Genomic DNA, 21957 nt, shown 5'->3' with positions numbered 1-21957 from the left:
ATGCAGCACAGACTTTACAACGACTGATGGACTCTGTATTAAAAGACATAGGTTTTCTTTTTAAGCAACATACATCAAAGTTGCTGGTGAACGCAGCAGGCCAGGCAGCATCTATAGGAAGAGGCGCAGTCGACGTTTCAGGCCGAGACCCTTCGTCAGGACTAACTGAAGGAAGAGTGAGTAAGGGATTTGAAAGCTGGAGGGGGAGGGGGAGATGCAAAATGATAGGAGAAGACAGGAGGGGGAGGGATGGAGCCGAGAGCTGGACAGGTGATAGGCAGAAGGGGATACGAGAGGATCATGGGACAGGAGGTCCGGGAAGAAAGACGGGGGGGGGGTGACCCAGAGGATGGGCAAGAGGTATATTCAGAGGGACAGAGGGAGAAAAAGGAGAGTGAGAGAAAGAATGTGTGCATTAAAAAGAGTAACAGATGGGGTACGAGGGGGAGGTGGGGCCTAGCGGAAGTTAGAGAAGTCAATGTTCATGCCATCAGGTTGGAGGCTACCCAGACGGAATATAAGGTGTTGTTCCTCCAACCTGAGTGTGGCTTCATCTTTACAGTAGAGGAGGCCGTGGATAGACATGTCAGAATGGGAATGGGATGTGGAATTAAAATGTGTGGCCACTGGGAGATCCTGCTTTCTCTGGCGGACAGAGCGTAGATGTTCAGCAAAGCGGTCTCCCAGTCTGCGTCGGGTCTCACCAATATATAAAAGGCCACATCGGGAGCACCGGACGCAGTATATCACCCCAGTCGACTCACAGGTGAAGTGATGCCTCACCTGGAAGGACTGTTTGGGGCCCTGAATGGTGGTAAAGGAGGAAGTGTAAGGGCATGTGTAGCACTTGTTCCGCTTACACGGATAAGTGCCAGGAGGGAGATCAGTGGGGAGGGATGGGGGGGACGAATGGACAAGGGAGTTGTGTAGGGAGCGATCCCTGCGGAATGCAGAGAGAGGCGGGGAGGGAAAGATATGCTTAGTGGTGGGATCCCGTTGGAGGTGGCGGAAGTTACGGAGAATAATATGTTGGACCCGGAGGCTGGTGGGGTGGTAGATGAGGACCAGGGGAACCCTATTCCTAGTGGGGTGGTGGGAGGATGGAGTGAGAGCAGATGTATGTGAAATGGGGGAGATGCGTTTAAGAGCAGAGTTGATAGTGGAGGAAGGGAAGCCCCTTTCTTTAAAAAATGAAGACATCTCCCTCGTCCTAGAATGAAAAGCCTCATCCTGAGAGCAGATGCGGCGGAGACGGAGGAATTGCGAGAAGGGGATGGCGTTTTTGCAAGAGATAGGGTGAGAAGAGGAATAGTCCAGATAGTTGTGAGAGTCAGTAGGCTTATAGTAGACATCAGTGGATAAGCTGTCTCCAGAGACAGAGACAGAAAGATCTAGAAAGGGGAGGGAGGTGTCAGAAATGGACCAGGTAAACTTGAGGGCAGGGTGAAAGTTGGAGGCAAAGTTAATAAAGTTAACGAGTTCTGCATGCGTGCAGGAAGCAGCGCCAATGCAGTCGTCGATGTAGCGAAGGAAAAGTGGGGGACAGATACCAGAATAGGCACGGAACATAGATTGTTCCACAAACCCAACAAAAAGGCAGGCATAGCTAGGACCCATACGGGTGCCCATAGCTACACCTTTAGTTTGGAGGAAATGGGAGGAGCAAAAGGAGAAATTATTAAGAGTAAGGACTAATTCTGCTAGACGGAGCAGAGTGGTGGTAGAGGGGAACTGATTAGGTTTTCTTTTTGTTTACTTGGATAACACACTTGTTTCCAGTGCGTCCAAATCCGAACATGTATCTCATCTCCGCACACTTTTGGAGCACTAAAGCCAGCACGGGTTTATTATTAACACTGCCAAATGCCAGTTTGGGTTGTCAACCATTTGACATTCTTGGCCATCACATCTCCACAGAAGGTGCAAAACCTCTCCTGTCAAGCTTGCTGCTATTATGGATTTCACTACAGGAGTTTTTAGGCATGGTGAATCTCTATCATTGCTTCATTCTACAAGCTGATGAACTTATACTCTTTCTGTATAGTGTGCTTAAAGGCAATACCTCCAACCAAGTGCTTGACTGGTCAGTGGACATGACCAGGGCATTTGATGATACTAAACGAGCTCTTTCTAATGCGACCCTACTAGTGTATCCGCATCCCGGCTGACCAAGACACTGACCTTGAGGTCCAGGCTTACCGAACAACAATCATGGGCCTGGGTTGGCTGACATTAAGTTTGGGAAAGCTCGGGTTTCTCTCTTGAGTGAGATGTCTTATCTGGTAGCCCTCACCCCTTCATGCCGCAAACTGTAGATGGACTGTTTTTGACTCCATGCCTAGCCTTTTGCACCTGGGCTGGAAGGTCTCACAGAAACTGGTTGCACTAAAGTTTGTTTGACACAGCCTCAAAAAAGACATGCTTGATTGGACTGCAGCTTGTGTGGAGTGCCAGTGGGCAAAAATTAACCATGTTCAGGTGCCATCAGCACCTTTTGAGGTCCCTGAGTGACGGTTTGACAATATCAATGTGGACCTTATTGGTCCTCTTACACACTCCTGTAGTTTCATGCACCTTTAGACCACGGTAGACTGTATCACCAGGTGACCAGAGGTCGTCCCTCTAGCATCGACGACAGCCGTAGACGGGTCTCGTGCATTCATTAGCACCTGGGTTGCTTGATTTGAAACCCAATCTAATGTTTCCTCTGACTATGGCCCCCAATTCATTTCAGACCTCCAGGCTGCAGTAGCCCAGAACCTTGGCATTAGATTCATCACACCACAGTGTATCACCCACAATCCAATGGCCTATATGAGTGTTTTTACCACTCCTTAAAAGCTGATCTGTGGGCTTCCCTGACGAATGTGTGTTAGCATGATTCGCTCCCATGGGTCCTGCTGGGGCTCAGAATGGCTCCGAAAGAGGACATGCAGTCGTCCACAGCTGAGTTGATATATGGACAGCCATTAGGTGTGCCAGGTGATTTCATTCCTAAAAATTGTGGCATTTGGGCCACAACTGCCTGGTTGGCCTCTGAACAGTGTTCCACCCTCCAGTAAATTCAATTCCTTTTTTCGTATTCCTATCCTATCAAGGCGTACAGCACTCTTGGGTCCCTGTTGACTTACATTCCACCTCATTTGTTTTCTTCCGTCATGATACACACCGACATCCCCTTAGGTCCCCTTACGATGGCCTGTTCCATGTTTTGGAACGGGAAAAATAGACCTTTATCATAGATTTCAGTAGGTCACCTTAAACCGGCCCACCAAGGTTTGGAGTATTCCACTGCCATACCCCTGGCATCACAACATGACCATGAGCATGTCAACACATCTCTGGATGAGCCAGAGGCTCCAGCGGCTTGCCTGTGCTCCAGACAGGCTCACAATGCCGGTTTTAGTGAATTCTGGGGTGCGCTGCTGTGTAGGGTCACATAACTGGAAGAAATATACATAATTCACAACTACCAACATTGAGTTGGAGTTTCACTTTAAGAGGCTGATCTGATGTGATCACCTTATTACGTAAGGATTTTCAGTGTGCTTTGTAAGTGTAAGTTTTGGAGTTCAAAACAGGTTTTGTTAAACATAAAACACCTCACTTTGTTTTATTTGCGTAAACCTACAGACACTACTCCATGCTCAGAGTTTATGTAGCATCAGTTCCATATGTTTGTGCTGAAACAGCTGTGATTTTTGTCACTGACAGCTGGCGAGAAATAAGCAGTAAGGCAACTCAAGAACTGTTTTGCTCACCACGGTTTCAAGCATTCAGGCATGCATGGAGATGCCAGAAATATCTGGGGATGAAAATGAAAAAAAATTCACTAGTTCATCAAATTAGGAATTTTGAAGAATTTGAAGATATTGACAATCACCTTGAATGTTGCAGTGAAGATAAAGATTTGGAGATTGCAATCGTCAATAGCATTGTACATTGGCAGTTATCTGCACTAGGTGTCTGTGCTGATTTTGTTCATTTACTGTCAATCAAATGAATACGGCAGCACACACTGGATCCGTTGATCACTGATAGGAACTAAGACAGTTTTATAGTACTGTAGAGGTATTGGCAGTGTTATAATTTGTTCTGTATTTCATTTAAATACATAATTTGTTACTCAGTTAAATAGTTGATTGTCTGTTTTATACTTTTTTAACTATTTCCATGAAACTTTGGCTAATTGGGGCAGCCACTTAATTGGGCCAAAATGTACTGGTTCCAATGTGTTCCAGTTAAATGGAATCCATTGTACTAAGAATTCAAGGTATCATTCTATGGACTCACTTTCAAGTACTCTTCTTCTCATGTTTTCGATATTTATTGCTTATATATTTATTATTATTATTTTTTTCTTTTGTATTTGCAGTTTGGTGTTTTTTGCTCACTAGTTTTCTACCCTGTTGGGTGTGATCTTTCATTGATTCTATTATTTTTATTGGATTTATTGAATATGCCCGCAAGAAAATGAATCTCAGGGTTGTATATATTGATATATATGTACATTGATAATAAATTTACTTTGGACTTTGACTTTGAAGATGAGTGAAACAAAATTAAAGTTTCAGACTGATGAGTTTTATTGTAATTGTGAAGGATTGGAAATCAGTTCTTTTAGTTTGCATGTGGTGGTAGAGAGAACAAAAGGAATATCTGTGATAAGGGGGAGATAGAGAGAGGCACGAATAAACAGGAAAGAGCAGAAAAACTTTTGAACTATGATGTAAAACGCTGTAGATGATGGAAGTATGAAATTAGGCTGAAAATACTAGAGATATTCAATTGGTCAGGCAGCATGAGTGGAAAGGGAATCAATCAAAGAGCTATGTGTATCAAAACTGCCCACTTCTGAAACAAATTGGAAATATTGAATTGAATTGAACTGAATTATTGAACGTAACCAGTCAGATGATGGGATAGTGTTTCCTGAGTTTATGTTTGGCTTTTTTGAAGTAATATAAGGGTCCAAAAAGAAAGAGATCTGAATGGAAATATAAAGAAAAATTAAATTGACAGGAAGCCTCTTGTCACCCTTGAGGGCTGAACTGAGATGTTCTGCAAAACAGTTACTGAATCTCCATTCAGTTTCTCCATGGTAAAGGCTAATTAAAATAACAGGTAACAATACTTGTTATCTTAATTAATTATTTTTCCTATTATTCATGACTACCAGTTTTTTTTTCCTTTCCCATTTTAATCACTTTCTTCATTTGATTACTAAATACTCTCACCAATTTCTCCCCTCCTCAATATCTACAACAGTTTACTCTTACTTCATGATCCCAGCGAAAGCAGCAAATGCCTCTGCCAGCCCTCATCCTGACACCTTTACTTATCATTCTTCTTGATCTTCACCCCTCTGCCCAAAGAACAGGCCAGCTTCTTTCTTAATAAACGAATCAACCAGTTCCTTTCCACCACCACCATCCTCAGTCTGGCAGAACTGGTCCTCACCTTCAACAATTTTTCTTTCAGCTCCTCCCACTTTCTCTAGACTCGAAGGGTAGTCATGGGCACCCACAGAGGCCCCAGCTATGCCTGCCTCTTTGTTGGCTATGTAGAACTGTCCATGTTCCAAGCCTTTCCTGGTAATGCTCCCAAACTGTTCCTCTGCAACATTGATGACTGCATTGGTGCTGCTTCATGCATCCCTGCTGAGCTTGTCAATTTCTTCAACTTTGCCTCTAACTTTCATCCTGCCCTTAACTTCACTTGGTCCATTTCTGACACCTCCCTCCCCTTTCTTGATCTGTCTGCCTCCATCTCTGGAGACAAACTGGGTGGCTGCATCATGGTCTGGGGATGCTTCACTGTAGCAGGCCCTGGAAGGTTTGCGAAGATAGAGGGTAAAATGAATGCTGCAAAATACAGGGAAATCCTGGAGGAAAACCTGATGCAGTTTGCAAGAGAACTGCGACTTGGAAGAAGATTTGTTTTCCAGCAAGGCAATGATCCATGCATAAAGCCAAAGCTGCACAAGAATGGCTTAAAAATAACAAAATTCATGTCCTGGAGTCAATGGCCAAGTCAGAGTCAGACCTCAAACCAACTGAGATTTTGTGGCTGGACTTGAAAAGGGCTGTTCACCCTCAATCCCCATGCAGTCTGATAGAGGTTGAGCAGTTTTGTGAAAAAGAATGATGAAAAACTGCAGTGTCCATATTTGCAAAGCTGATAGAGACCTATCCACACAGACTCAAGGCTGTACGGGTACATCAACTAAATACTGACTTAAAGGGGGTTAATACTTATGCATTCAATTATTTTGTGTTTTATATTTGTTATTAATTTAGATCACTTTGTAAAGATCTGTTTTCACTTTGACATGAAAGTCTTTTTCTGTTGATCAGTCTCAAAAAACCCCAAATTAAATCCACTGTGATTCAATGTTGTAAAACAATAAATAATTCCAAAGGGAGTGAATACTTTTTATAGGCACAGTATGTGGTCTGAATCTATGTGCTGCTCCCTCTGAGATGTTTTCAGTCCCAGAAGTCTGGTCATGGTGGAGAACCTGGTAATTGTGAAGAAGGCATTAGGCCAAAATGTAGCGATTGTGGAGGGAAACATAACTCTGCTATATATAAGGAAGCTGTGGAAGTGCATCATGTTCGGATAGAAATGGGTATTTCATATGCAGAGGCTCTGCAGAAAGTACAGAGGACAGAGTTAATGGGACTTATTAATATCCAGGATACTGACAGAATAAAGTCAGTGTGTAAAGTGCATGATTTATAACAAAGGATTTATTGATTGTTGATAAACTAAAATTTGGTTCTTTCATGACAGATGTGGTAAACATCTGGAGATATAAGAGTTAATTCTGGAAGATTTTAGTAGTGCTTTACAAGGAGAGGTAAATAATATTCAGGGTTGTTGATGTTCCTTTTCTTTTTTATGCAATGGAATACTAGAAGTTTGTTAGCTAATGGTCAGGGGATTTTAATGCTCATAGTGAGGTTGTAGCGACACAAAGGTGGAGGAAGACTTTCTGGAAGAGAAGTATTTGGTGTGCTTGAATGATGCTCAGTACGTGTCGGTACTGTACCTCATGTTGGTTTACTATCCGCCATTAAAGATTATGAAGAAGAGGAAGAAGAAGAATGTCTCAACAGAGGACAAACTGCAACCCAGTCATATATTAGAATTATACAGAACGCTTTGCAGTGAATCTCATGGTGTTTATTTCTTTTATTTCATGGCTAGGTGCTGCTACAGCATTTTACTTTATTGAATAAAGTATTTCCAATTAACAGATATCAGAGTGGAAATCACTACAATGGCAGGGTCAGTTGGGGAGAATCAAATACAGAGGATAATCCGTGATCTAAAAGGTTAGTATTTCTAAATTTGCTCTTGTCGTATCCTTCTTCCTACAAATGTATTTTAAATATTACTTGAACAACACAATTTCAATCATGTTGATGATGTTTAGTGCCCTGGGAAGGAGGGATGTTGAGGATGGTGGAGGTATGTTTGTTTTTTTTTTAAAAAGCTATCGGTAAGATCTTCTGCCCAGACATGCTCATGCATTGTAAGGATATCTGAGAAATAATGTCTTTCTCTCCATGCATCACCAACCTCCCATACCTCCTGATACTTTCTGTCCCTTTGTTAAGGTTCATTCGTTTGTTTTTCAAGAATGATAATTATTCTCTTGGGGTTGAAACAATATTGAAGGAATTAGAAATTTCTGGTTTTGTAAAAGGCACAAGAATCCTTTATGGATGTCAAAACAGCACATGAATTTTTAAGCTCCCCAGCTTTTTGGTCCCTTTTTCCAACAACCCGTTGCAGATGTTGTTATTGTCTCACAGCTCAGGTGAACTGAGTTTAGTCCTGATCTCTGCCATTGCCTGTATCGAATTTGTATGATCTCTCTTTGACTTGGTGGATTTTCTTACATTTTAAAGCAAGCTGGTTGCTAGGCTATTTATCCACTGTAAAATTGCCTCTATGTAGTTGGGTGGCAGGAAAAACATAGAGAGCAGGTAAGTGTGGGTAAGAAATGGATAAACTAAAGGGAAGTAAGTGGGGGTACGGGATAAAGTCAAGATTCTGCAGTTACTGGGAATCCTTAGTAACTCACACTAAGTGCTGGTGGAACTCAGAAAGTTCGAAATTACCTATGGAAGGGAATAAACAGTCAATGTTTTGAGCCAAGTTTCTTCATCAGGAATGGGGGTGGTGGTGGTATAGCTTTGATAGCTGGCAGATTATGATTATTTTGCAATATACAGTACTGTGCAAAAGTCTTAGGTACGTGTAAAAAAATTCTGAAAAGCGAAGATGCTTTCAAAAATAATTGATTGTAATGTTTGTAAGCATTAAAAATTACTATGAAGCTCAATAAACAATAAAAAACTAAATCAATTCAGTATTACGTGCGACCACCATTTGCCTTTAAAGGTGCATCAGTTCTCTTAGTTACACTGTCATGTGGTTTTATATGAAAATCAGTTGGTGGGTTGTTCCAAGCATCTTGGAAAACTTGCCACAGTTGTTCTGCAGACTTTGGCTGTCTCACTTGCTTCTGTCTCTCCAAGTAATCCCAGACAGCTTCTTTTACTTCTTCTTTCAAATATGATTCTACTACTAAGCTGTATGCAATTTGAACTTGTGATTTATAATCTCCAAAAGAGCAAAGGCGTTTTAGCTGCTAGTAAGGGTATAATGCAAAACAAAAGGAAGGCAGTAGTAGGCAAGCTGAATATAATTGATGAAATGGTGGATTTTCTGCTCACTTAACTAACATAAATGTTTATGTATGTGAAGTTTTGAGGTTATTTGTAATATTACTTTTGCAGATGCAATTTCAGAATTAAATCGAGAACATAAGGAAATTGGTGATCCAATCACTGATGATAGCACAAATCTCCACAAATGCTGCTTAAAATTAGAATACCTCCTTCAGGTAAGAAGATCCCGGAAAACAAAGAGTTCATCAGCAATTAATAGTGCATGATTAAAGTAAAGTTATAGTAGTTAGTTAGTCATTTGTTTCTTTTCTCAATGTACAACACACCCATCACGTGGTCATTAAGTTGGTTTTGGTTGACGTTGGTTACCACAGAAACAGAATGACTAAGTCTATCTAAACATATTTTTTTTCTGTAAATTTTTGGTGCTGCTTATTCAGAATAAGTTAGTTATTTGATTTATAATTATTAAACAAATTGCTGCATCAAGCAAATTTTCTTTACAATAAATAATGACTAGATAAAATAAGAGTATAGATGATCAGTGGGCTTTGGTACATGAAATTATAAACAAAAACTGGATCTAACAAATTAGAGGATGTTTCAAATGCTGGCTTTTTACAGTGTTCTCTGTTTACATCTTGTCTTGATGGAAATTTATTTATAAGAAAATAATTCATCCTCTAGTTAACATGCTACAGATACAAAGTACATACATGTGCATTGAGCACCACATCTGAAATTCAATTACATTGAAATTGATGGATGTATAATACTGACAAAAACTGTTGCCTAGAAATTCTGTAGTATAATACTGATAATTTTCAGCATTATGCAACTGAACATCTCTTTTCCTCTCTGAATTGAAATATGATGTTGACCATTTCTAGGTTATTTTATGTCATTCCAGGAATACAACTGTCCATTTCATTTCATGTATCTCTCCTGTTATATAATGTAAAGGGACCGCATTGTCTGGGAAAACCTGGCATTGGGAATTCCCTGGACAACATGGTCTTGCAACCATAGACTGGCAGGGAAATCCTTGTTTACTCATTCTGCAATATTCACACAGCAACCTTTTACATGTTGTTTATTACCTCTATTTATCATCAACTCTCTACTGCCCTTGCAGTTCATGTGTACAAAGCAAGGCAGGGGGTTTAACACCTTCTCAAAAATCAGTTGAGCTGGAAACTTTCGTCAGGGTTTTTAAATAAGGAAAAACTTGTAAAACTAAAGAAAGTTAAGTAAAACATGTACTAAATTCAATACAGAAATTCAATACAGAATAAATTCAATACAAAACATGTATTGAACTTAGTATATGTTTTACTTAACTTTCTTCAGTTTTACAAGTTTTTCCTTGTTTAAAAACCCTGACAGAAGTTTCCAGCTCAATTGCTGTGCACCTGTATATACCAATACCTCGGGTATTCTCATGATCAGTGTTAACCAAGGTCATACACACATGGAGCATTCCATAACTATGCCGTGTAGATCAGAGTGAACTTGTGGCACAACGACAACCTAATACTTAGTCATAGAAAAGTACAGCACAGAAACAGGCCCCTCAGCCCATTTAGTCCATGCCAAATCATTTAAACTGCCTACTCCCATTGACCTGCACTAGGACCATAGCCCTCAACACCCAATGTTCTGTCTAATTTGTAATGACCAGTGTACGCAAAAAATCTTGTCCTGTGCATTGTCCGTACCGCTACCATCTTCTTTCAAAGTACAAATGGTAAATATTTACTAATATTGACAAAACTTTAGACACACAGATATTGCTCTTTCAAGGGCAAGTAAAGAGTAGATGGAGATGGATTCCTTTCTACCATTGTGCTTCAAGTCAAAATCCAAATTAATTCGCGCAAGAAATTATGGCAAAACACCTTGTGTATCAGAAGTGATGTTCATACAAAATGAAGTGCATACAAAACAAACTGCACCTCTGGAGCTCAGAACACCCCACCCCGTGTGGCATCCATGGGATGTCATGCTTAACTACCGAAAATAAAAGTCAAATGATAATTTCATTAAGTCTTTGGCAAAAGAAAGGATAGACTCAGAGACTAGTCTTGAAACAGTTGAACTGCACAGCCTTTATTTATTCTCGCTTCGAAAATGCCATCCTTTTTTAATTGACTCAAGTATTCAAGTATCCAGGAGATGTGGTTGTAAGCATACAAGCACAACAAAGTAACTTAAGGCTAGTTTATTTTCGTAAAATATATAGCACAACTAAACTACACAAAATACTATATAGTAAGTCACAAAGATTTCTGCAAGTCATAGAGATTTTCTTGGCTCAGGACAGACATATCAGAATGGGAATAGGAATGGGATGTGGAATTAAAATGTGTGGCCACACATTTTAATTGCAGGATCTCCCAGTGGCCACACATTTTAATTCCACATCCCATTCCCATTCTGATATGTCTGTCCATGGCATCCTCTACTGTAAAGATGAAGCCATACGCAGGTTGGAGGAACAACACCTTATATTCTGTCTGGGTAGCCTCCAACCTGATGGCATGAACATTGACTTCTCTAACTTCCGCTAATGCCCCACCACCCCATCGTACCCCATCCGTTATTTATTTATATATACACATTCTTTCTCTCTCTCTCCTTTTTCTCCTTCTGTTCCTCTGACTATACCCCTTGCCCATCCTCTAGGTTTTTTCCCCCCCTCCCCCTTTTCCTTCTCCCTGGGCCTCCTGTCCCATGATCCTCTCATATCCCTTTTGCCATTCACCTGTCCAGTTCTTGGCTCCATCCTTCCCCCTCCTGTCTTCTCCTATCATTTTGGATCTCCCCCTCTGCCCTCCCACTTTCAAATCTCTTAATAGCTCTTCCTTCAGTTAGTCCTGACGAAGGGTCTCAGCCAGAAACGTTGACTGTACCTCTTCCTAGAGATGCTGCCTGGCCTGCTGTGTTCACCAGCAACTTTGATGTGTGTTGCTTGAATTTCCAGCATCTGCAGAATTCCTTGTGTTTATTGACATATATTCAATCACTCATTGTTTTACAAGTCTCATATGCTACACCTAGTCAGCTTTGGTTAATTCAGCCATTTCTGTAAAGGTAGAAATTTTAAACTTGAACTCCAGCATTATAGATGCTTTAATCTGTTTCCTGTGTTCACAAGTATTAATGGATCTTTCAACACACAGACAGCTCTGGAGGACAAGTCATTTGTTATATCTAAAGCAGTGGTTGATAGGTTATTGGTTAGTAAGGGTGTCAATGTTTGCTAAGAGAAGACAGGAGAATGGGGTTGAGAGGGGTAATAAATCAGCTATGATGGAATGGTGAAGTAGACTTAATGGGCATAATGGCATAATTCTGCTCCAAAGTCTCATGGTCTTTATACTCACTGTAAAATATCCTAAAGTCATGAAAAGTGCTATTGAAGTAAAAGCTTCCATTGCAGGAAAACTCCAATAATATGGCACCCACAGTATTTGGAACGTGCCCCCCCATACAGTCTGATTTTCCAGACTGTTGGATATTACTTCTAGACACAATACCCTAAACACACTTTTAATTCACTTGTATTAGATCTTGCACAGTAGTATAATGAATTTTCCTGTAAACTTAAAGACAGCATGGAAACAAGGCTCGGTAAGTTTAAAGGGAGCATGGGAAACAGAACAGAGTTAACCAGACAATGAGCTATCAGGATGTCGAAATAATTTATTACCTGATTTTCAGAGTTTGACTGTAATTTAGTGATCCTGATAATGTAGTCAACCCTCCATATTCTGTGTGTAAGCATGGAAGCTCAATGCAAAATATTTAAATTTCTATTTTTTTACAATAAGTGAAAGCTATTATAAGCATTGGGCTGAGAAGGTGAGGAATTTTACAGTAAAATGAATATCATTTTTAATAAAATATTGGACAACTGAAATTTTTTTCAAACAAAAATTTTGTAAATGAATGTTTTATGATTAAAATTTGGAATGGAGGTTTGGTGAAAGGTTGGTGCATATGATTTCTATAATAATAAGACTAGATGTGGGTTTGAACTTTGACCTAAAAGAAACAGATTTTAGACTGTATTGGACAACTCTCATGTTTGTTTCCTTATAAACTGTATTGCATTTATTTTAGTATAATTGCAAAGTTTTGTTCTGACAGTTTTTATTGTTCATAATTTACATTAAAAGTTTGACCTGAAAGAAAAAACTTCATTTCTTGGCAACAAGAGAGACTATTGGGATTTCTTCTGCAGTTGCTTAGCCAAGGAGAAAGGAGCAAATGATGGAATTCGTTTTGTGAAATCTATTCCAGAGGTAAGGTGGAGAAGGTCTTTAGAGAAAATACAATCACTTATTACTACTGGGTTTAATTTGTGTGTTTTTTTTCTTCCAGCTTTAGATTGGTAGTTTTTTTTAGTACTTTTAGTAAACTGTAGAGTGGTTCCATGAATGTGCTTCAGCATGGTTATCATAGATCCAGTCCACTGGCTTTTGTGCCATTTGCATGGATCTTTCTTTTTAACATTGGCCTTCTATGTATGGAATTCCTGGTTTTATATCTTTTTACTTTCTGAAAAAAAATAGTTGAATAACACCATAGCTCCAGGAGCAAAGAACCTTGTTCTGAACAATTTGAAGGGTGACTTACTTCGCTGTTGTAAATTGGTGATAGAAAGTTTTGAATAAATTAATTAAAATCCCAGAAAAATGTGCGTCATATTTTTTAAATCAGATTTATGCTTGGAATGATAATTAAAGCCACACAAAACAAAAACCTGAAAAGATTTTTGATATTAGTGGGCCTGAAAGCTGTAGTTATTAAAACCTCTAATCATTCAAGCCTGGGATCAACTTTGGTTCCATGATCGTTACAGTACAGTTTCTGCAGACTCATTAAAAATGTATGCAATGTTACCTCGACTCTTCCCCCCCCAGTTCAGTCTCTTCCTACCTACATCCATGACACTTCAATCCTCTGGATCTTTTCAATGATTTCAGGTTCCCTGGCCCCCATCATCTTATTTTTAGTATGGATGTCCAGTCCCTATACACCCCTATCCCCCACCAGGAAGGCCTCAAAGCTCTCCCTTTCTTTCTGGACACCAGACATAACCAGTTCCTCTCTGCCACCACTCTCCTTCACCGAGTGGAACTTGTCCTCACTAAATAACTTACCCTTTGGCTCCTCCCACTTCTTTCAATCAAAAGGGGTAGCCATGGACACTGGCATGGGTCCCAGCTATGCCTGCCTGTTTGTTGGCTATGTGGAACAGTCTATGTTCCAAGCCTACACTGGTGACCATCCTGCAATTTTCCTATGCTACATTGACTACTGCATTGGTGTTGCTTCCTGCACCCATGCTGAACTCTTTGACTTCATCCACTTTGCCTCCAACTTATACTGTGCCTGTAAATTTACCTGGTCCATTTCTGCCACCTCCCTCCCCTTTTTCGATCTCACTGTCTCTATCTCCAGAGACAGCTTATCCACTAATGTCTAATATAAACCCATGGACTCTCACAGCTACCTGGACTATACCTCATCCCACCCTGTAACTTGTTAAAACGCCATTCCATTCTCTCAATTCCTCTGTCTCTACACATCTGCTCTCAGGATGAGGCTTTTCAATCCAGAATGAAGGAGATGTCCTCATTTTTCAAAGAAAGGGGCTTCCCGTCCTCCACCATCAACACTGTTCTCAACTGCATCTCTTCTATTTCATGCACATCTGCTCTTATCCCATCCTCCCACCGCCCTACCAGGGATAGGGTTCCTCTTGTCTTCACCTATTACCCCCACTAGCCTCTGCGTCCAGCACATAATTCTCTGAAACAATGGGATCCCACCACTAAGCACATCTTTCCATAAACCCCGCTTTCTGCTTTCTGCAGGGATCGCTTTCTGTGTGACTCCCTTGTCCATTTGTCCCTCCCCACTGATCTCTCTCCTGGTACTTATCCTTGCAAGTGGAACAAGTGATACACCTACCCCTACATCTCTTTTCTCATTATCATTCAGGGCCCTAAACAGTCCTTCATGGTGAGGCGACACCACCTGTGAGTCTGTTGGGGTCATGTGCTGTGTTTGGTGCTCCCAGTGTGGCCTACTGTATATCCGTGAGACCCGACGTAGATTGGGAGACCGTTCTCTGAGCACCTACACTCCATCCGCCAGGAAAAGCGGGATCTCCAGCGGCCATTTTAATTCCACTTCCCATTTCCATTCTGATATGTCCATCCATGACCTCCTCCACTGTTGTGATGAGGCCACACTTAGGTTGGAGGAACAATACCTTATGTTCTGTTTGGGTAGCCTCTAACCTGATGGCATGAACATCGATTTCTTAAACTTCTGGTAATGCCTCCCACGCCCCTCCTTCACCATTTTCCATCCCTTTTCCCCTCTTTCACCTTATCTCCTTCCTCGCCCATTGCCTTCCTCTAGTGTTCCTCCTTCCTTTTCTTTTTTCCATGGTCTTCTGTCTCTTTCACAATCAACTTCCCAACTCTTTACTTCATCCTTCCCACTCCAGGTTTCGCCTATCATCTTGTGTTTTTCTCTCCCCTTCCTCCCCTTCCCCCACCTTTTAATCTATTCCTCAGCTTTTTTCTCCAGGCCTGCTGAAGGGTTTCGGCCTGAAACGTTGACTGTACCCTTTTCCTAGATGCTGCCTGGCCTGCTGAGTTTCTCCGGCATTTTGTGTGTGTTGCTTGGATTTCCAGCATCTGCAGATTTTCTCTTGTTTGCAATGTCTTACTCTGTTGTTAAATAAATTTAATATTATTATAAGTGTATGTGTTATCATTACCACTAATTTCAATTTAGTTATTTAGAGACTGAATGTTTCTGAATTTCTTGACTAAAAGTTTTCAGTAACCAAATTAACATGATTATGCCAGATATAGTTAAAATCAATTAAAACTTTGGTAACAACTTTAAAAAATTAACTCTAATTATATGTTAGGTAATTTGGTAATTTAAGTTCTCAGTTGTCAAACACCTTGGAAATTTTCATTATATGTTGCTGAGGGAGTAGTTTCTAGAATAACTTAATTTAACAATTTTAGAGTGTAAAATCAGTGAATGTATTGTTAATCATACATATTTTTATCCAGAAGTGATAATTTTTACATTTTGTTTTTGAAGTTAAAAACCTCTCTTGGGAAAGGTCGAGCATTTATCCGCTATTCTTTAGTCCACCAGCGCCTGGCTGATACTTTTCAGCAATGCTTAATGAATGCTAAAGCTACCAGGTAAGAGGCACATATTTGAATTATTTAAAATACATGATAACAGGTTGACATATTAGTGCTTTATGGACATATAAAATGATGAAGCTTTGTGCAAGAACCATTGTGTGGGATTTAGATTCGGGTAACCTTGATAATCTATCCTCTAAGTTAGCTGGCCCCTTTGTTTGCAATTGGAAAAAAAACAACTTATGTGGCTCCTGAAGGATTGGAAAATGTGCTGTTAGAGATTGTCTTGTGCTATGTGTTTAGTTCCTTCGTAAACCAATTTTATTGCCACAAATATAGTTTTAATTTTTCACTTTTAACAATTCATTATTGTTTCTGGTTATTGAAGGCATACAGATCTGTTCCATTATTTTCTATGACAGTGGGGAGGATGAGACTGAATTCTAAGTTTCACTTGCACAAAATCAGAAATGCCAGATGGTTTTAGAGGATTTTGGTACTGCCATCCTAACTCTTGGCTCTGATCAGGACTTCCTTCATCTTTTTAAACATTTACACTGGAATGTAGGACACTGGACTGTAGAGTTAAATGGGATGCAGTTTAAGTGATTCGGGACTGTGGGACATGTTGTGCACCACTGCCATAATAGCCAACCTTTAAATTCACATTTTTATCCTTATTTCAACAATATTGCCTATGCTTATTTTCTCAATTAAATTTACATAACAAAATGATTTCCATTACAGAGTTCAAAGGTTCAAAGGTCCAATTTAATGTCAGAGAAATATATACAATATACATCCTGAAATGCTTTTTCTTCACAAACATCCATGAAAACAGAGAAGTGCCCCAAAAGATGAACGACAGATAAACGTAAGAACCCCAAAGTCCCCCCCAGCTCCCCTCCCTCCCGCGCGTAAGTGGCAGTGAGCAACAATACCCCTCCCCCCACTGGCAAAAGAAAAGCAAAAGCATCGGCACCATCACCAAGCACTCAAGCGTGAGCAAAGCAATAGCAAAGACACAGACTTGCAATTACCCCAAAGACTTTGCGTTACACCCGGCATTCGACATACCGCAGATTCTCTCTCTCTCCCTGATAAGGGAGTAAAAGGTGTCTCCATTTTCCCAGTGAGTGGGGAGACAAACAACTCGCTGATTTACGAAGTTAAAAAGTCCATTACGTTACTTTTTTCGAGCCCTATGCCCGAAGATCGCACAGATCCCGGGTCTTTGGTCCCACGGCAGATATCCTGACTCCTCTGACAGCACACGGGTCTCCTGTCTTGACACCAACCCTCAATCCACCCGTCCCCAGAGCCTGAGATCTTAGGCTTCCGAATTCGAGCTGGACTTCCAGGCCAAACCCTTGGCGTGCTGAACAACGGCCAGTCCTGAAATCCTGAGAGTGGGTCCCATTTCCACAAAGAACTGAAGTCAGCGTGTAACTCCAGGTCGGGGTCTTCAAAAGAACCCTGAAAGGGAAAAATCAAGATATTAAAGATGGAAATAGAGCTGTTTCCGAAGATGCAAGCAAAGGAGTCGCCATTTAGCACGAGTTATAAAATAAATGGATAAAAATTTTGTTCTGCGGGGGTTGATGGTGGAGCAAGTGAATGTGTTGGGTTTTAATTTTCCACTTTCTATAGATTCTAGAATGATTCTCACAGATTGTAACATAACAAATGTATCTCCACTGTTTAAGAAAGTTATAGGAATCAACTCAGGTAACTACTGAGCAGTTATTTGCCAAAAATTATAGGGAATATTTAGGAAGTGATAACAGGCTTCTTAAAGAATAATAATCAGAGTTGGAATCGGGTTTAATATCACTGGCATATGTCGTGAAATTTGTTGTTTTGGCTAGTGTCAAAACGAACTTATGAAAGTGAAAGCATGCTGGACAGTTTTCTGAAGTTTTTTCCAGCACAATAGGTAAGGTAGATTGTAATGTGTATAGTAGTAGGTGGCACATAAGAGGTTATTATAGTTAAAGCACATGTAGTATACTGGGAGGCTTGAGATGAACAAGGGATAGCAGATGGAAGCAGAATAGAAATAAGAAGATCTTTTTCAGTTTGAGAGGCTCTGGTTAGTATGATAGTGCAGTTGATCCAAGCTGCTCAGTCTGAATAAGTAATGTGGATGGACTAAGTCGAATATATCAAAGTTTCCTGATGATTCAAAGCTGGGTGCCAGTTGGAGTAGAGAGGAAGTTCATGAGCAGGCTAAGTGCATTGGTGAGAATATGGTCGGTAGAATGTAAAGTGGAAAAAGTTTGTAAGATCATCTGCTTTGATAGGTTAAAAAAAAGCACTATCTTTCAATGAAGAAGAAGTGAAGAAGTATTAGTACTTAGATGGAGCTGGGTGACTATAGCTCAGCATTTAATACCATCATTTCCACAATCCTGATTGAGAACCTGGGCCTCTGTGTGTTCCTCTGCAATTGGATCCTCAGGTTCCTAACTGGAAGACCACAATCTGTGCGGATTGGTGATAACATATCCTCCTCGTTAACGATTAACACTGGCGCACCTCAGGAGTTGTGCTTAGCCCACTGCTCTACTCTCTGTATACACATGGCTGTCTGGCTAGGCATAGCTCAAATACCATTTATAAATTTGCTGACGATACAACCATTGTTGGTGGAATCTCAGGTGGTGATGAGAGGGCTTACAGGAGTGAGGTATGCCAACTAGTGGAGTGGTGCCACAGCAACAACCTGGCACTCAATGCCAGTAAGATGAAAGAGCTGATTGTGGACTTCAGGAAGGGTAAGATGAAGGAACACATACCAATCCTCATAGAGGGATCAGAAGTGGAGAGAGTGAGCAGCTTCAAGTTCCTGGGTGTCAAGATCTCTGAGGATCTAACCTGGTCGCAGCATATCGATGTAGTTATAAAGAACACAAGATAGCGGCTATACTTTTTAGGACTTTGAAGCGATTTAGCATGTCAACAAATACACTCAAAAATTTCTATAGTTGTACCATGGAAAGCATTCTGACAGGCTGCATCACTGTCTGGTATGGAGGGGCTACTGCACAGGCCCAAAAGAAGCTGCAGAAGGTTGTAAATCTAGTCAGCTCCATCTTGGGTACTAGCCAACAAAGTACACAGGACATCTTCAGGGCTTGGTGTCTCAGAAAGGCAGTGTCCATTATTAAGGACCTCCAGCACCCGGGGCGTGCCCTTTTCTCACTGTTGCCATCAGGTAGGAGGTACAGAAGCCTGAAGGCACACACTCAGTGATTCAGGAACAGCTTCTTCCCCTCTGCCATCCAATTCCTAAATGGACATTGAATCTTTGGACACTACCTCACTTTTTTAATGTATAGTATTTTTGTTTTTGCATGTTTTTTTAAATCTGTTGAATATACATGTACTATAATTGATTTACTTGTTTATGTATTATTATTTTATTTATTTTTCTCTCTGCTGGATTATGTATTGCATTGAACTGCTGCTGCTAAGTTAACAAATTTCACGTCACGTGCCAGTGATAATAAACCTGATTCTGAATCTGATTTTGTATATACGACAAAAATTAAGATGGCAAATGCCACGATGATATGTATTGAAGAAGGGATTTGAGTGCAAAGAGTGGAGATATCTTACGAGAATTGTTCAGGATTGGTGATACTAAACTTATAATACTGTACAGCAGTTCAGTCTATCAATGTAAAGAATATATTAATTTCAGATAATGTGATAAATGCACAAATAAATGTAAGACAATAAATCAATGCTTTTGATAGTATGACAGAATAAGATAAAGATTAACATATACAGATTAAAACACAAAATAGGTGCATTTTCATTCATGTGTTTTCCTGACTTGTGGAAGAGTATCTTGGTAACTTTCAGTATTCAGAAGATCAATATTTTAAATGTTTTTACTTCATTTTGCAATTGTCATTTTTGTTTTTACTTTTAAAATTTAAAGTGACTGGTATTATGCTCGAAGCCCTTTGCTGAATTCTCACCTCGGCTCGGATATTGTTACTCATCTGTATGACCTGAATGAAGTGCAATTTGACTTGGCATCTAGAGGGCATGATTTGGATGCTTCTTGGCCAACATTTGCACGGTAATATACATTTATTTGTATTGACTTGCTTATTTGAAGATTTATTAAATGGGAATTGAACATACTGTAATTAAATAAGACTTTCCTGCAGAATTCATTAGTCTTATTTAGAAATGTATAGAATTATGTATTATTAGTAATTTAATAATTCTAACCACTATATGTGGAAGTGTTTTTCACTGATTACAGTTTGGATAAGTCTCAACATTAACTATTGACTGACTTTTTGACTTTAGAAGAGTGATCTTAAAAAGTTGAGAGATAATCCAATCAATTTATTTAAAATGACAGTGATGTTTTTTAATAAATTTGGGGAAAAAATTTCCTCTGGTGAGAGGATCCAAAAAATATTCTTGCAACTAGAATAAGGTTATATGAAAATCTAGTGTAGCTAGCTGGTGGTGGTGTGGCATCAGCACTGGACTTCAAGGTGAGTGGTCCTGGATTCAAATCTGGCCAGCTCCTTGCACGCTTTCCGTCTGTGCTGGGTTGAGCATTGAATTAGCAATTTGGCTTCATAAAAAACAAGACAAGTGCTAAAGAAATGGCAAGGTTGCTGCCCGATGTGCCACAGAGCACAAAGGCGAACGACAAAATCCACTGTAAGGTCGTGAAAATCTCTTCACACCAAAGGTTATGGAATATTGGAACACACTTCTTGAAAGTCTGTGGATGTTGAGCTGTGAAGGTGAGAAAGTGTGGAAAGAAAGATCAATTTATTTCTTGCTGGGCATCAGGAGAAATTTGATATTTCCATACTGTGTTGCTTACAGTCTGACAGTATGCTCATCCTGCTCTTCTTGGGTATTGGTATGACTGTTGCTCTTTTGAAGTCGGTAGGAACCTCCAACTGCAACAGTGGGAGATTAAAGATGTGCTTGTACATGCCCACCAGTTAGTTTGCACAGGTTTTCAGTCAGGCCTACTAGGTAGACCATCAAGGCCTGACACCTTACGAAAGTTTACCTGCATGAAAGATGTTCTGACATAGGCCTGTAAGACAGAAATTACAGGGTCACCAGATGCTGCAGGGATTCACACAGATGTAGTTGTAGCATGCATAAAAGGCATTGAGCTTGTCTAGGAGTGAAGCATGGCAGCCATTCCTGAAATTAGGTTTTGCCTTGCAGGAAGTAATTGCTTGCAAACTCTGCTAGAGCTGACCTGAATCCGATTCCATCTGTAACTTCAATTGGAACTTTTTTTTGCTCTTAAAGTAGCCTTCCGTAGGGTGTACCTGGACTTCTTGTTTAGTTGTGGATCACTGATCATGAAGACCACAGATCTAGCCCTCAGCAGACTATGAATATCCTGGTTCAACCATGGTTTTGGTTTGGGCATATCTGGTATGTTGTCGAAGGCACACTCATCCACACAGGTCTTGTGAAATCACTGTGGCATATTAATTCAGATTCGAAGATAAATCCCTGAATATTGTCCAGTCCACCGACTCAAATCATTCCTTAAAGCACTTCTCTCCCTTGACTGTACCTTTTTGGTCTCCTCTACTGGTGCTTCAGTCTTTCTGGAAGGTAACAATGAGATCAACAGTCAAATTAGTTGTGATCTGATTGAGCAGTGGTGCAAGCACCAAGAGGCTGTTTATTCCAGTACTTCTTATGAAGAATCCCAATTTCAAAAATGTTTTCTTAGCTGCTTTTTTTGTATGTGTTTATCCCTTGTTGAAATTGGCATTATATGAAAAGTCCTTCACATCAATTCAAGAGATTTTGCGGAATGAAGAAACAACTTGAGCAGTAATGAAAGCGGAATATTAAATTGAAAAGTCAGATGATTTATATGTTCCTGAAATGTATGCTGATTGTTCCCTTTTTAAGCAAGGAAATGAATACAACAAATGTATTTTCACAAATTTGTGTAGAAAATGGAACAACATACCGTTAATAGATACATGTGTATCTATTAGATACATCTGTTACTTACATAGGCTCCTGTTTCTTCAAAA

The 21957-nt window shown here is 40.1% G+C and overlaps 1 protein-coding gene across 3 annotated transcripts in view; it reads left to right on the top strand.

The window, feature by feature from the left end:
- The window catches only part of fyco1a (FYVE and coiled-coil domain autophagy adaptor 1a), a 244449-nt gene that overhangs the window by 11382 nt on the left and 211110 nt on the right, over nt 1-21957 (top strand). For all 3 annotated transcript variants that reach the window (XR_010020753.1, XR_010020754.1, XM_063069670.1), the window contains exons 2-6: nt 7263-7340; nt 8814-8920; nt 12887-13012; nt 15846-15952; nt 19848-19991. Coding sequence is in view for 1 of the 3 variants with exons in the window: in XM_063069670.1 (XP_062925740.1) it covers nt 7286-7340; nt 8814-8920; nt 12887-13012; nt 15846-15952; nt 19848-19991 (539 nt within the window). In the remaining 2 variants the exon portion in view is untranslated. The remainder of the gene's footprint in view (nt 1-7262; nt 7341-8813; nt 8921-12886; nt 13013-15845; nt 15953-19847; nt 19992-21957) is intronic.

This window comes from Mobula hypostoma, chromosome 17 (genome assembly GCF_963921235.1).
Source record: "Mobula hypostoma chromosome 17, sMobHyp1.1, whole genome shotgun sequence".
NCBI classification, from domain to species: Eukaryota; Metazoa; Chordata; class Chondrichthyes; order Myliobatiformes; family Myliobatidae; genus Mobula; species Mobula hypostoma.
This window is presented reverse-complemented; position numbering and strand designations above follow the sequence as displayed.